Source organism: Dendrobates tinctorius, unplaced genomic scaffold, assembly GCF_039654945.1.
Source record: "Dendrobates tinctorius isolate UK_male_01 unplaced genomic scaffold, ASM3965494v1 ptg000254l, whole genome shotgun sequence".
In the NCBI taxonomy this organism is placed as follows: Eukaryota; Metazoa; Chordata; class Amphibia; order Anura; family Dendrobatidae; genus Dendrobates; species Dendrobates tinctorius.
The window spans coordinates 13,040,989-13,054,686 of record NW_027361921.1 but is presented as its reverse complement, the minus strand read 5'-3'; the positions used below and the strand labels follow the sequence as shown (position 1 = coordinate 13,054,686).

At 46.8% G+C, this 13,698-nt stretch overlaps 1 protein-coding gene across 9 annotated transcripts in view; it reads left to right on the top strand.

The window, feature by feature from the left end:
* Nucleotides 1-13,698, top strand: part of HIBCH (3-hydroxyisobutyryl-CoA hydrolase) — a 536,626-nt gene that overhangs the window by 291,909 nt on the left and 231,019 nt on the right. For 8 of the 9 annotated variants that reach the window (XM_073558177.1, XM_073558174.1, XM_073558168.1 and 5 more), the window contains one exon: nucleotides 13,363-13,452. The exons of the other annotated variant lie outside the window; for it this stretch is intronic. In XM_073558177.1, the coding sequence (XP_073414278.1) occupies nucleotides 13,363-13,452 (90 nt within the window). The remainder of the gene's footprint in view (nucleotides 1-13,362; nucleotides 13,453-13,698) is intronic. 9 annotated transcript variants of the gene reach the window in all.

The following is a 13,698-nucleotide window of genomic DNA, read 5'->3' as shown; positions in this document are numbered from 1 at the left end:
CCCAAGGTATTCACGAAGGTAATGGCGGTCGTTATGGCCATTCTTCATTCTCGGGGTATAGTGGTTTTGCCGTACTTAGACGACCTCTTAGTAAAGGGGCTGTCCTTTCAAGCATGCGAGGAGAATGTCAGCATCACGCTGGATACCCTATCTCGCCTAGGATGGTTGGTCAATGGAAAAAAGTCATCTCTTATCCCAGCTCAGAGGATTCCATTCCTAGGGATGATTTTCGACACTTCCCGAGGGTTGGTAATTCTCCCTCAGCACAAGGCTCGGGCGCTCCGGCAGGGAGTTCGGATGCTTCAGCAACCAGGCCCTCACACGATTCGATTTGGGATGAGGGTTCTAGGGAGAATGGTAGCGGCAATAGAAGCAATTCCGTTTGCTCAATTTCATCTTCGGCCCCTGCAGCCCGCTCTCTTGGCAGAGTGGGATAGGAGTCCGTTCTCCCTAGATCATCAGTGCAGGTTGTCCTTTCAGGTCCGACGAGCACTTCAATGGTGGACGCGCGACTCCTCTCTCCTTCAGGGGAAACCATTTCCTCCAGACCAATGGTTGGTGGTCACAACCGACGCGAGTCTTCTCGGTTGGGGAGCAGTATTTCGTCATCACACGGCACAGGGGCAGTGGTCACCCCAGGAGGCTCATCTTCCGATCAACTTGTTGGAGATTCGAGCGGTGCGGTTGGCATTGCAGCATTTTCAGCACTGGCTAGCAGGTCGCCCAGTCCGGGTCCAGTCAGACAACGCCACGGCAGTGGCGTACGTGCATCACCAGGGAGGCACGCGCAGCAAGGCATCCATGCGCGAGATAGAGCATATACTACGGTGGGCTGAGAGGCACCACTCAGTAATCTCAGCAGTTCACATTCCAGGCGTGGAAAATTGGGCAGCAGATTTCCTGAGTCGGCAGGGTGTCATGGCCGGGGAATGGTCCCTGCATCCCGAGGTCTTCCAGCAGATTTGCCAACGGTGGGGGACTCCGGACGTGGATCTGATGGCCTCCAGGGAGAACGCCAAGGTGGGCATGTCTGTCGCCCGGTCCCAGGATCCGCAAGCAATCGCAGTGGATGCGTTGGTCCTTCCATGGAGCCTGTTTCGGCTCCCACACCTGTTTCCCCCTCTGCCTCTTCTCCCGAGGGTCATCAGAAAGATCAAGATAGAGAGGGTCCCGGCAATTCTGCTGGCTCCAGACTGGCCCCGTTGAGCTTGGTACGCGGATCTAGTACAGCTCCTCGCAGACGTGCCATGGCGTCTACCGGAATGGCCAGACTTATTGTCCAAGGGGCCGATCTACCACCCGAACTTAGGGGCCCTGTGTTTGACGGCATGGCCATTGAATCCTGGATTCTGACCCAGGCGGGGTTTGGGCGTGAAGTGGTTGCTACAATGGTTAGCGCCCGGAAGCCGGCCTCGGCGAGGGTTTATCATAACACTTGGAAGGTTTTCTTTCTCTGGTGTCGAGAGCACGGGGTTGCGCCTTTGTGCTTCTCGGTTCCCAACATTCTGGCTTTTCTGCAGTCAGGCCTAGACGCAGGTTTGGCCCCGAGTTCCCTGAGGAGACAGATATCGGCTTTGTCTGTCCTTTTCCAGCGAAAGATCGCTACTAATATGCAGGTCAAGACATTCATTCAGGGGGTCTCTCACTTGGTGCCCCCCTTTAGAGCGCCCATAGATGCCTGGGACCTTAATCTGGTTCTGGGTGTCCTGCAGGAAGCTCCTTTTGAGCCATTGCAGGAAGTCGCATTGTCATACCTTTCCAGGAAGGTCGTGTTTTTGGTAGCCATAACTTCCATTAGGCGGGTCTCGGAATTGGCAGCCCTATCCTGTAGAGCTCCGTTTCTGACCTTTTTTAAGGATAAGGTAGTCCTTAGACCACCGCCGCCGTTTCTGCCGAAGGTTGTGTCCTCTTTCCATATTAATGAGGACATTGTTTTGCCTTCTTTTTGTCCAGCTCTGGTACACAGAGTGGAGAAGGCGCTCCACACGCTGGACCTAGTAAGGGCCCTCAGGAGGTACGTGTCAAGGACAGCACCTTTTCGCCAGACAGACTCGTTGTTTGTGATCCCCGAAGGGTGCAGGAAAGGGCTCGCAGCCTCACGGTCGACCATAGCCTGATGGATTCGCCTAACTATTCAAGAGGCTTACCGTATAAGAGGCACGCCGATTCCAACTGGAATATGGGCGCCCTCGACTCGGGCAGTGGGCGCCTCTTGGGCGCTTCGGCACCAGGCTTCGGCAGAGCAGGTATGCAAGGCGGCGACCTGGTCAAGCCTGCACCCGTTCTCTATGCATTACAATGTGCATACTCAGGCTTCGTCAGATGCGAGCCTGGGTAGGAAAATTCTCCAGGCAGCAATGGCACACCTTTAGACAGGTGAGCATGCGGTTTGGATCGGTGAGTTGCTCCCACCCAGGGACTGATTTAGGACGTCCCACAGTCTCTGTGTCCCCCAATGAGACGAAGGAGAAACATGGATTTTTGTGAGTACTCACCGTAAAATCCTTTTCTCCGAGACGCTCATTGGGGGACACAGCACCCACCCTGATAGCCAGTTGGCTCTTGTTTATTTGATTAGTGTAATTCTTGGTTTATTATTGGGTGGTCCGTTTTTCAGACATATGATTTTCTGCGGTAAGGCTAATTTGCTTTTATGTTCTCTTACTGCTTTTGCACTAAGCTGGTTTCCGCCCGCTATCGGGGCAAGGGTGTATGCGGTGGAGGAGGAGCTAACTTGTTTTTTGTATACTTAGTGTCAGCCTCCAGACGGCAGTAGCACACACCCACAGTCTCTGTGTCCCCCAATGAACGTCTCGGAGAAAAGGATTTTACGGTGAGTACTCACAAAAATCCATGTTTTGTGAGGATCCGTTTTTGGGCTGAATGAGCATGTCAGTTTGTGGGGGGGGGACCACTGTTTTTGGCGCACGGCAGGGCTCAGAAGGGAAGGAGCGCCATTTGACTTTTTGAATGAAAAATTAGCACCAATCGTTAGCGGACACCATGTCGTGTTTGGAGAGCCCCTGTGTGCCTAAACTTTGGAGCTCCCCCACAAATGACCCCATTTTGGAAACTAGACCCCCTAAGGAACTTATCTAGATGCATAGTGAGCACTTTGAACCCCCAGGTGCTTCACAGAAGTGTATAACCCAGAGACGTGAAAATAAAAATTATTTTTTTTCCTCAAAAAATGATTATTTAAGCCCTCAAATTTTTAATTTTTTCAACGGTAACCGGATAAATTGGACCCCAAAAGTTGTTGTACAGTTTGTCCTGAGTACGCTGGTACCCCATATGTGGGGGGAACCACTGTTCAGGCACACGTCGGGGCTTGGAAGGGAAATAGTGACGTTTTGAAATATCGACTTTGATGGAATGGTCTGCAGGTGTCATGTACGTTTGCAGAGCCCCTGATGTGCCTAAACAGTGGAAACCCCGCACAAGTGACTATATTTTGGAAACTAGACCACCCAAGAAATTTATCTAGATGTGTGGTGAGCACTTTGAACCCCCAAGTGCTTCACAGAAGTTTATAACGCAGAGCTGTGAAAATAAAAAATCTTTTTTTTCCCTCAAAAAATGATTTTTTAGCCCACAATTTTTTATTTTTTCAAGGGCAACCGGATAAATTGGACCCCAAAAGTTGTTGTCCAGTTTGTCCTGAGAACGCTGGTACTTCATATGTGGGGGGGAACCACTGTTCGGGCACACGTCGGGGCTCGGAAGGGAAGTAGTGACGTTTTGAAATACCGACTTGATGGAATGGTCTGCGGGCGTCTTGTTACGTTTTTACATTTGCAGAGCCTCTGATGTGCCTAAACAGAGGAAAACCCCCACATGGAACTTATCTAGATGTGTGGTGAGCACTTTGAACCCCCAAGTGCTTCACAGAAGTTTATAATGCCCGGGCGTGAAAAAAAAAATCATTTTTTTTTCCACAAAAATGATGTTTTTGCCCCCAATTTTTTTATTTTCCTAAGGGTAACAGGAGAAATTGGACCCCAAAAGTTGTTTTGCAATTTGTCTTGAGTAGGCTGATACCCCATATGTGGGGGGGAACCACTGTTTGGGCACACATCGGGGCTCGGAATGGAGGGAGCGCTGTTTGACTTTTTGAACGCAAAATTGGCTAGAATAAATTGTGGCGCCATGTCGCGGTCGGGGACCCCGTGATGTTCTTAATCAGTCGAAACCCCTCAATTCTAACTCCAACTCTAACCCCAACAAACCCCTAACCCTACCTTAATCATAATCCTAACCACAACCCTAACCCCAACACACCCCTAACCCTAATCCCAACTCTGACCCTAACCACAAGCCTAACCCTAATCCCAATCCCAATTCACCCCTAATCTTAACCCTAATTCCACCCCTAACCCTATTTCTAACCCTAACCCTAATTCCAACCCTAACCCTAATTCCAACCCTAACCCTATTTCTAACCCTAATTCCAACCCTAACCCTAATTCTAACCCTAATGGAAAAATAAAAATATTTTTTTTATTTTATTATGTGTGCCTATCTATGGGGGTGATAAACGGGGGGTGTATTTACTTTTTTTTCATTTTGATCACTGTGAGAGATTATCACATTGATCAAAATGAAAAATGAATGGGCAGCCGGCAAATTCATGGGCGCCGCCATCTTGGAAAATGGCAGGTGCACTGCGCATGTGCCCGCCATTTTCCGGGACGGCGGGACCCCGGGAGCCACAGCAGGACATCGGAGGTACCGGGGGGTGGGGGGGAGCGGAGGGAAGGGGAGGGGGATCAGATGATGGCGGCGACCGATCGCCGCCGTCCGTGGGTGGCGGGGGCCCATTGCCCCTGCCAGTCGGTGTGGGGGGGATTGGGTCTCGGTGTCCAGCCATGTCCGATGCTATTGCAGCATCGGCCATGGCTGGATTGTAATATTTCACCAAATGTCATTGGTGAAATATTACAAATTGCTCTGATTGGCTATTTCACTTTTAACAGCCAATCAGAGCGATCGTAGGCACGTGGGGGCTAAGCTACGCCCCCTGGGGTTAACTCTAAGGTGTCCTCTGTGTGCGAATTGGGTGACCTTTCAGTGACCCCGGTCACCCGACCCGCAGGGGGGCAATCAATTCATGACGCCACATAGGAGTCATGGGACGTCTTGGCACAACTTTTCATGACGCCTATGTGGTGTCAAAGGTCGGAAAGGGGTTAAAAAGTAATATGAAAATTAACAACTTAAATGTTTTCTTCCTTAATAAAACAATTTAGTAGATGGTCTATGAGGATAGCTAGTAATGTGCTGGAGGGGAGATATGTTTCACTAGGGTTATTAGCTGCAGTTATATGAACCTGGAAGTTTACTACAGCTTATGTGCTGAGAGGAGTTAGGCTAGGTTTACATTGCGTTAATGCAGTCCGTTCATTGCATAGCGTTGACAAACTGCATTAAGGCTACTGTCATTTTGTGATCGTGTTTAGCGATCACGCTAGCGCAGCTTCTCTGTCTGTGCTAGTGGTGACGGATCCCCGAATGCTGCAGCCCACGTCCGAGGGTCCCTCATAGAATGAGGGCACATCACGAACGCATGCCGATTATGGTATGCGTTAGCGATGCACTACATAATGGCGGTCTATGGCTGCACTAACGCATCCATTACATAGCGTTAGTGCCGCTATGTAACGGATGCCGTCAGCACATTGCCATTAGCGCAATGTGAACCCAGCCTTAATCCCCAGGAACAAGTATGATGGCTGTGGACAAACTGCATGTCCAGAGTGAAGGCGACTTTATGGATGGTACAGCGGTCAGACAAAATCGAGGAGCTGATCAATCACCTGCTCCAAAGCCAGAAGCAGCACCAGCAGCAAGCCCAGAAGGAAACGATTAACTCCTGATACAACAGCAGCAACAGCAGATGCAACTCCTGGCAAGGGATGTCCGCTTCAAAGAAACTGCCCCACCCCCAATTCCAAATGATAACTCTCACGTCCGGAAGGCGGTAAAACGTGCCATGCAAAAGATGACCCAGGGGGACAGTTTCGAAGCATTTTTGGCAGTATTTGAAAGGGTCGCAAAGCGGGAGAACCGGAGCTAGGGGTAGCCCCAAAAGGCTGTGTATGACCTCACCTTAAAGGATGTAAAGGAAAATTCCAAGCTAAAGACAGAAATATTGGCATGCTTGGGAGTGACTTTGTCAGGCTGAACGGGTCCACCACATATTTCGGCGACAAACCTCCTCTCTCCTAAATGTTTGAATTGCTACATCTTGTTCAGAAGTGGCTGCAGCTGGATTTCTGCACCCCAGCCTAGATGGTCGAGCGTGTGGTAATGGGCAAGTCTATTCATGCCTTTCCTAAACTGGTGCAGATCTGGGTTGCCCAGGGATTTATTTGAAATGCGGACGACCAGGTTGGCCTAGTGAAAATTATCAGGTGGTCTAGAAGTCATTAGGGAAACCAGGTGTCATTGCATTCCCAATAGGAGACTCATTAAAAAAAAGTGTACTAGAGCCTCTAATGGTGGACATCCAAATTCTCAAGGACCTGGTGAGGTGTTCTCAATGGTCAGGGTTAAGGACTTAATTTGTTGGAGGTGTCAGGGTCTAGGGCACATAGCTTCTTTTCCCATGTCCACCAAACCAATGTACTGAAGCCTAGTGTGGCGCAGTTCGTTCTACGCTTATCCGGTATGCAGTGTGGGCTGTCAACCCAGGAAGGGGCCATAGACATGTCCCGTGACGATAAATGGAGTAATGGTGTCTGGACTCTTGGACTTGGGGAGCCTAGTGACCCTTGTAAGCGCCACCCTCCCCCATCAGTTGATGCCCGGAAAGATTGTGTGCATCCGCAGTATTCACAGGGACGCGAAAGACTACCCTGTCGCCAGAGTGACCAGAGAAACGAACTGTGGCACTGATCAGGTCCCATGAGGTCGGAGTGGTCAAGGACCTGTTACACCTGGTTATAATAGGGCAACACATCTAACCATGTCTCGGTTATTCCCACTGTGTCATAGTTACCTGTAGATATTTCTGCTTCTAGTTCTTCAATTTTGTTTGTCAGGCTTCTGGCATTTGCGAGCATGCAGTTTAGAGGATCTTGATTTGTTCCAATCTCCTCCCTGTGGATTGTTTTAGAAATTTTCTTCCTTCCTTCCTTGTATGTTGTCTTGGGTCTGTCACGAAGTGACCAGTCTTCTGTGCCGCGACCCGCAGGACGGCACTTAAAACCAGGACAAACAAGGGGAACACCGGGGAAACAGTTACAGCGGTGGGCCCTGCAATAGGGAGCGGGGACGTGGAGACCTCCTGCACTCCCCTGAAGCAGTGTCCCTGAACACTCCTAACGTTCCCTATACAGGCTCTTCACCTGTCGCCGAGCAGGATACCTCAATCCCTAATTCACCCTGCACCTAATCTTTACTAGTGAACTGGATGGTGCAGACACTAGTTCCACCGCTGTACTAATACACACAAGGAAAATACTACAAAACAGGGAAAACACACAACTTAGCTTTGCTCTGCTGCAATTGCTCCAAGCAACAGAGTACGAGACCCGTATACAGCTTCCACCTGAATAGCTGCTACTCCAAAGCTCTGGCTGAGCTGCAAGGACCTCCTCTCAATAGTTCCTTTCTCCACCAAGGTTGGTTGGGAATGAACAATATCACCAACAGTGATTGAGAACACCTGATACTCCTTTATAGGTAGGAGCCAGGGTAATCACACCTGCTTGGTAATTTAGATGCAATATCCCCAGCGGCCATCGGGGGCGAAACCAGAACTAAAGCAACTGCAGTGTAATAACCCAGCTGCCACCGGGGGCAAAACTAACCTTAAGCCAAAGGCTTAAAGGGAAAAAAAAAGGTTAACTGTGCTAAATCTGTCACAATCCAACATGGATCGTGACAGGGTCTTCTTTGGTGCACCTAATATCATTTATCAGTATATTTCTTGGCTTCATGTTCGTGTCTAACGGTTTTCTTTCCGTCCCCTCTTCTTCTAGTTTAATGCCCTCCTGATGAGTGTAGTGAGTCTTCTGGCGAATGTGTGTTTCCCAGGGTTGTTGAGGTGTAGTCCGTCTCTGGTGAGGAGTCCGTCGTACAGGTAATTCACACCGTGGTCCACGAATCCAAATCCTTGTCTGCACCATCGTCTTAGCCAGTTGTTCGCACCAAGGATCCTGTTCCATCTCCTGATGCCATGCCCGTCTACTGGAAGGATAGAAGGAAAAACTACCTGTGCAGCCTTGGTATCAGTTTCTTAGTTGTGTGGTTGGTGATGTCTCCATGGTCTTCTTACTTCTTTTGGTCACATGCTTCCACTCGTCTGCTTTTGGAGGTTCTCCGACACTTTCTTCACCGTCTGTGACCAGTAGAGATGCTTCTGTTCTGTCTAGTCTCAATTTTCTTTGATTTTCAAAGTTGCAATTGTTTGTTCCAGATACCGCACGTTTTCTTCTAAAAAGGCAGGTAGTCTACACTTCTGGCAGGAGAAGTTGGATTCTTCTTCTGGTCGATCTTTGACCATGTAGCACATGTTGCAGCTCATCATGTAGGTTGTGTGTTGCAGTGAAAGGGGTAATGCTGGACGGAAGATATATTTCTCCTAGCAGGATAAGATTTGGCCTGAATTTTCCCTAAGGTTGGTGACCTTCAGTGATGTCACGATCACGTGATCAGCCCATGTGATAGGTACCTCACCTGTGGGTGTTTTTATGGGCGATATAATAAGACTGTGGTGTGGTCACATGGTCAGTGTGTAAGGTCCTGGATGGCCTGTGTATTGGAAGGTCTTTGGAGTGTGGGGCGAAGTTGGAGGACACCTACCCAAACAGGAGAACATACAAACTCCTTGCAGATGTTGTCCTTGGAGAAATTTGAACCCAGGACTCAAGCGCTGCAAGGCTGCAGTGCTAACTACTGAACCACCGTGCTGTCATATCTGAAGAACATTACACTAAAAGTGGTGTTTGATAATGTCACAGTGTTAAATGGGGTTGCTTAAAAGCCAGGGGCTGACACCAGGTTTCCACACTTGGCAGTAAATTATAGGGATTTGCTATATCGGGTTACTAAGCTAGGGGGAGAAGTATTAGAAGAACTGGTAGTTCCAGTGCCGTATAGGTGTAGGACACTAGACCTGGCCCATTTTCATGTCTTAGGTAGCCATCTGGGTGTAGACAAGACCCAAGAGTGGATTCTTCGTAGGTTATACTGGCCCAGATGTCACTGAGAAATTTCAAACTATTGTAGGTCCTGACGCACTTGCTATCTAACTGCCCCAGTCTCTCACTTCCGGAGTCTCCTAGTACAGTTACCCATTAAAGAGTTTCCGTTCGACCGCATTGCCATGGATCTAGTCAGGCCTTTGGTAAAGTCCGCCCAAGGGCATGAATATATACTGGTGGTCCTGGACTATGCGACCCTGTACCCGGAGGTGGTACCCTTAAGAAACTCCTCAGCCAGAAGTATAGCCCGAGAACTGGTCCATATCTTTTGCTGGAGCAGCCTGCCAAAGGAGATCCTGACTGACCAAGGAACTCTATTCATTTCTAAAGTGAAGAGAGAGTTGTGAAAAGTCCTCCAGATTATGCAGTTTAGAACTTTGGTATACCATCCGCAAATGGACATCCTGGAGGAGAGGTTTAATAAAACCCCGAAAGCCTTGCTCACAGTTGCGGAGAAGGATGGTAGAGACTGGAACTGCTTACTCCCGTATCTTCTGTTATACATCAGGGAAGTTCTGTAGGCCTCTACGGGGTTCTCTCCATATGAACTGTTGTATGGCCGGCACCTCGGGGCCTCCTGGATATTGTAAATGAGACCTTGGAGCAGAAGTTACATCCCACAAGAGCATCATCGAGCATGTAGCACAGATGCAGGAGAGAATTGCAGAGGCAATGCCGATTGTGAGAGAGAGCCTTCTCCTGACACAACAGGTTCAATCAAGGGTTTACAGTCTGTCGGTCAATGCTGAAACAGTTTCACCATGAAGATCGAGTGGTAGCGCTGTTTCCCATGGTAATAAGTACATTTCTGGCTAAGTGGAAAGAGCCATATGAAGTTGTCAAAAAACTGAGCAAAGTTAACTACATTTCCATTAGCCAGGGAGAAGACAACACTATCAGATCTACCACGTCAACCTGTTCAAGCCATGGTATGGAGCCGGTAGAAGCTTCATGCCTGGGGGCTAACTCCAGAGCCCATGTTGAGGCGGCAAAAACACCATCACTGGCCCAGAAACAACAGTGCCAAGAGCTCCTCCAGCGAAACTGAGATTTTCAGCGTTGACAGGATTTATTCGGACCGTGGAGCACGAAGTTCTGATGGAACCACATGTGCGGGTAAACCTTAACCCTTATCGAATCCATGAAGCCCGCTGTGATGTGGTTTCGAAGGAGATGGAAAGAATGATGAGTCTCGGCGTCATCGGAGAGTCAAAGTGCGGCTGGTCCAGTCCCATGTCTTAGTGCTGAAAACAAATGGAGAATGGCTGAATGAGGTGTCCAAGTTTGATGCGTATGCGATGCTTCAGGTTGATGAGTTTATTGAGAGGTTGGGTTCGGCAAGATACATCACCACCCTGACTTGGCAAAAGGGTACTGGCAAATCCCCATGTCCCAAATGGCCAAAGCAAAGAGAAGACAGTGTTCTGTACACTTGATGGGTGTTTTCAATACACCAGTGTGACAACACAGCATTTTATCTTAATTAACCAGACATCTATTTTCAGTATGCCACGAGGAATAGACTGTTATCTGTATGTTGACTTTTGAATTTATGCGTCTGTTCTTCAGTTGGACAAGAACCATAAACTGTTGTCAGGCATTCATTGGGTTGATCTCTGGCCATGCGGTCTCAAGCCAGAATACTAGAGCACCTGCTGACCCCCATGACACACAACCAGAATGCCTCTTGGTCTGCAAGGAGCCCCGTCAACCTTTCATGGATCAGGTCCTAACTCCTCACAAGAACAACTTACCTAGACGGTATTGGGATCTTCAGCCCAAATTGGGAAAGTCATCTGCAAAAGGTCCAGGTGGTATTGAATGCACTGAGGAAGGTGGGGTTTACCATAAACCTGAAGAAGTGCAATATGGGGAAGTAGGAGGCCAAATACTTAGGCTATATCCCCGGTAGAAGCTAAATCAAACCGCAGGAGAACAGTATGGAGGCGATCCAATATTGGCTGCAACTAGTCTCCAAGAAACAGATTAGCTCGTTTCTAAGAATAGTGGGATACTATTGGTGATTCATCCCGAATTTTGCTTGGATAGCTGCACCCCTCAGCGACCTCTTTAAAGGCACAAAGTCAGTGATGACCAAGTGCACTTCTAAAGCAGAGACTGCTTTCCAGAAGTTAAAGCTAGCCCTGTGTAAATAGCCAGTGTCAATGCAAAAAGGGTGGGGGAACAAGAGGCGCAATAGTGCCCTATCACTAGTGACACTATGATGTGAGTGGTGTAATGCAGTTCCACTCACCTATTCCAGTTGTGTGACCACAACTGGCTTGAAGACATAACACAGTATCAGCTGCTGCAGGACCTCCACCGACCACTCCAACGTGGAAAAACTGCCAGAGAATATGGGAAGCAAGGTGTGCCACAGTCCGCGCTGCTGAGTCCACAAAATCACCTGGGATGCAAGATGTTGTAACAAAGTACTTCTTTATTCCTTCGTATGCGTTTCGGCGCCCTTCCTGGCACCTTCCTCAGGGATATTACACCAGCCATAGGAGCAGGGAATTTATAGCCCCTTCCATTAGCAATTATGGGTGTGTTCTGTTTACATATGATGTCATAATGGTCATCACTGGGGGAGGGGCCAGCATTTTTGGCACAATTTCACACAAATAACATAATAAAACAAGAAAATCCTTCAAAATACTTGCTAAAATGTACATAAAAATCCTACCAGTAAAATGATATGAAGACCTTCATAAAAATTGCAGTGGAAACATTGCCAAAGTATCCAGACTGTCAATGCAAAAACAAAAAAAAATTTTTTAAAAACATTATCTCCCGACTTTCAGGGTAGTAGAACCCATGTGTTTACTGGTTTCATTGTTTTCTCTTGTGACTTATGTTGAGCGCCACCATCCTGCTGGTATCAGTGCCTTTGGAACATAGGTTCTATGAACTATTTTTTCACAAAACTATCCTGTTAAATATGTGATACTATGGTTTGTTAAAAAATTATTATAAAAAATTGCAATGAACAATTTTCTTTATTTTTGTTTTGTAGGAGGGAATCAAGGAGCGATGCTACTATTAAATAAACTTCATAAAATAGATTATTTCTAAAATTAACTGCTTTTAAAAAACTTTTATTTTTATTTTTATTTTTATCAATAAAGAATTATCTAAAAATTACTATTATATAATCGTATTATTAAAAATGGCCTGAAAAATGTGTCTAACATCTTCCGTGTAGTTATGGTCACTATTTTATATATTAATTGTGGTGGTGTCACCCATGAAACGTGTGTCTGTTGGTCTAGCACACCTGGGTTCTAGTCCCCAGGAAAGTCACAGGTCTCCATGCAGGCATAAATGACATAGTACAAAGGACAATCAGGAAAAATTATAAATTGTTGTGAGCTTATGCATATTAAATTAGGGAATTGTGAAATTCTAGATAGGATACCAACTTTGATATATATTTAAACAAAATAAATGTGTCATTAGGTGTATGTGAGACATTAAGTGTTTAGATATACCCGTGCGATCAAGAAAAAATAAATAAAATGAAAAAAGATAGAATGAAAAAATAAAGTGAGGTTTGCTTAAGTGTGTAACATAAGGATGCAGGAATTCCTCCTACTATGGTGCGCCTTTCTTACCCACTCAGGATGTGACCAAGAGAAGGGGGGGGGGGTTGGGGGATTATAATTTATATTAGTTCTGAAATTATGTTTAGCCCTCTCGGTTTTAATGTGTCCAGTTTTAAACATCCAATATTTTTCACGTTTTTTGAGCAGCTCGAATCTGTTGGGTATATTCACTGCTATATGATCGATCGGGGTTATCTTGATTGCTGTTGCATCTCTGTTATGATACGTGTCATAATGGAATGACACTCCATGTGCTCTATACCCACTCTTTATATTTGAACGATGTTTGTTTAGCCGCTCATGAAGTGGTCTGATAGTTCTGCCAACATACTGCATGCCACATGGACACTCAAGCAGGTAAATTACAAACTCTGTAGAGCAATTCATGTCGTGTTTAATGGTAAAGGATTCATTCGTTGATGCGGATTTAAAGCTGATTGTCTGTTGGATGCTCCGACAACAAAGGCATCTATTTTTTCTACATTTTGATGTCTTTTTCTGCAGTACTTTGACATAATTCGTGGTTGTCTTCTGTTTGAGCCTACTAGGAGCTATTATCCCTTTAATGTTTGGCGCCCTGCGGAAAGTAATTCCTGGTCTATCAGGTACAATGGATTTTAATATTGGATCACTTAGAAGTAAGTGCCAGTGTGTATGAAGGCATTTTTTGATTGACTTGTGACAATTATTATAAGTCGTTATAAAATTGAATGCTTTGTTCTTCCCTGTCCCTTTTCTGTCTTTCTGTATAAGGAGGGTTTCTTGCGGGATTTCTCCACTGTGCTTTTGTGTGCTGGATATCAATTTTTTTTGGGTATCCTTTCTCTAGGAATCTTTTTCTGAGTATTTCAGATTGAGAAGCGTAGTCATCCTTGGAAGTGCAA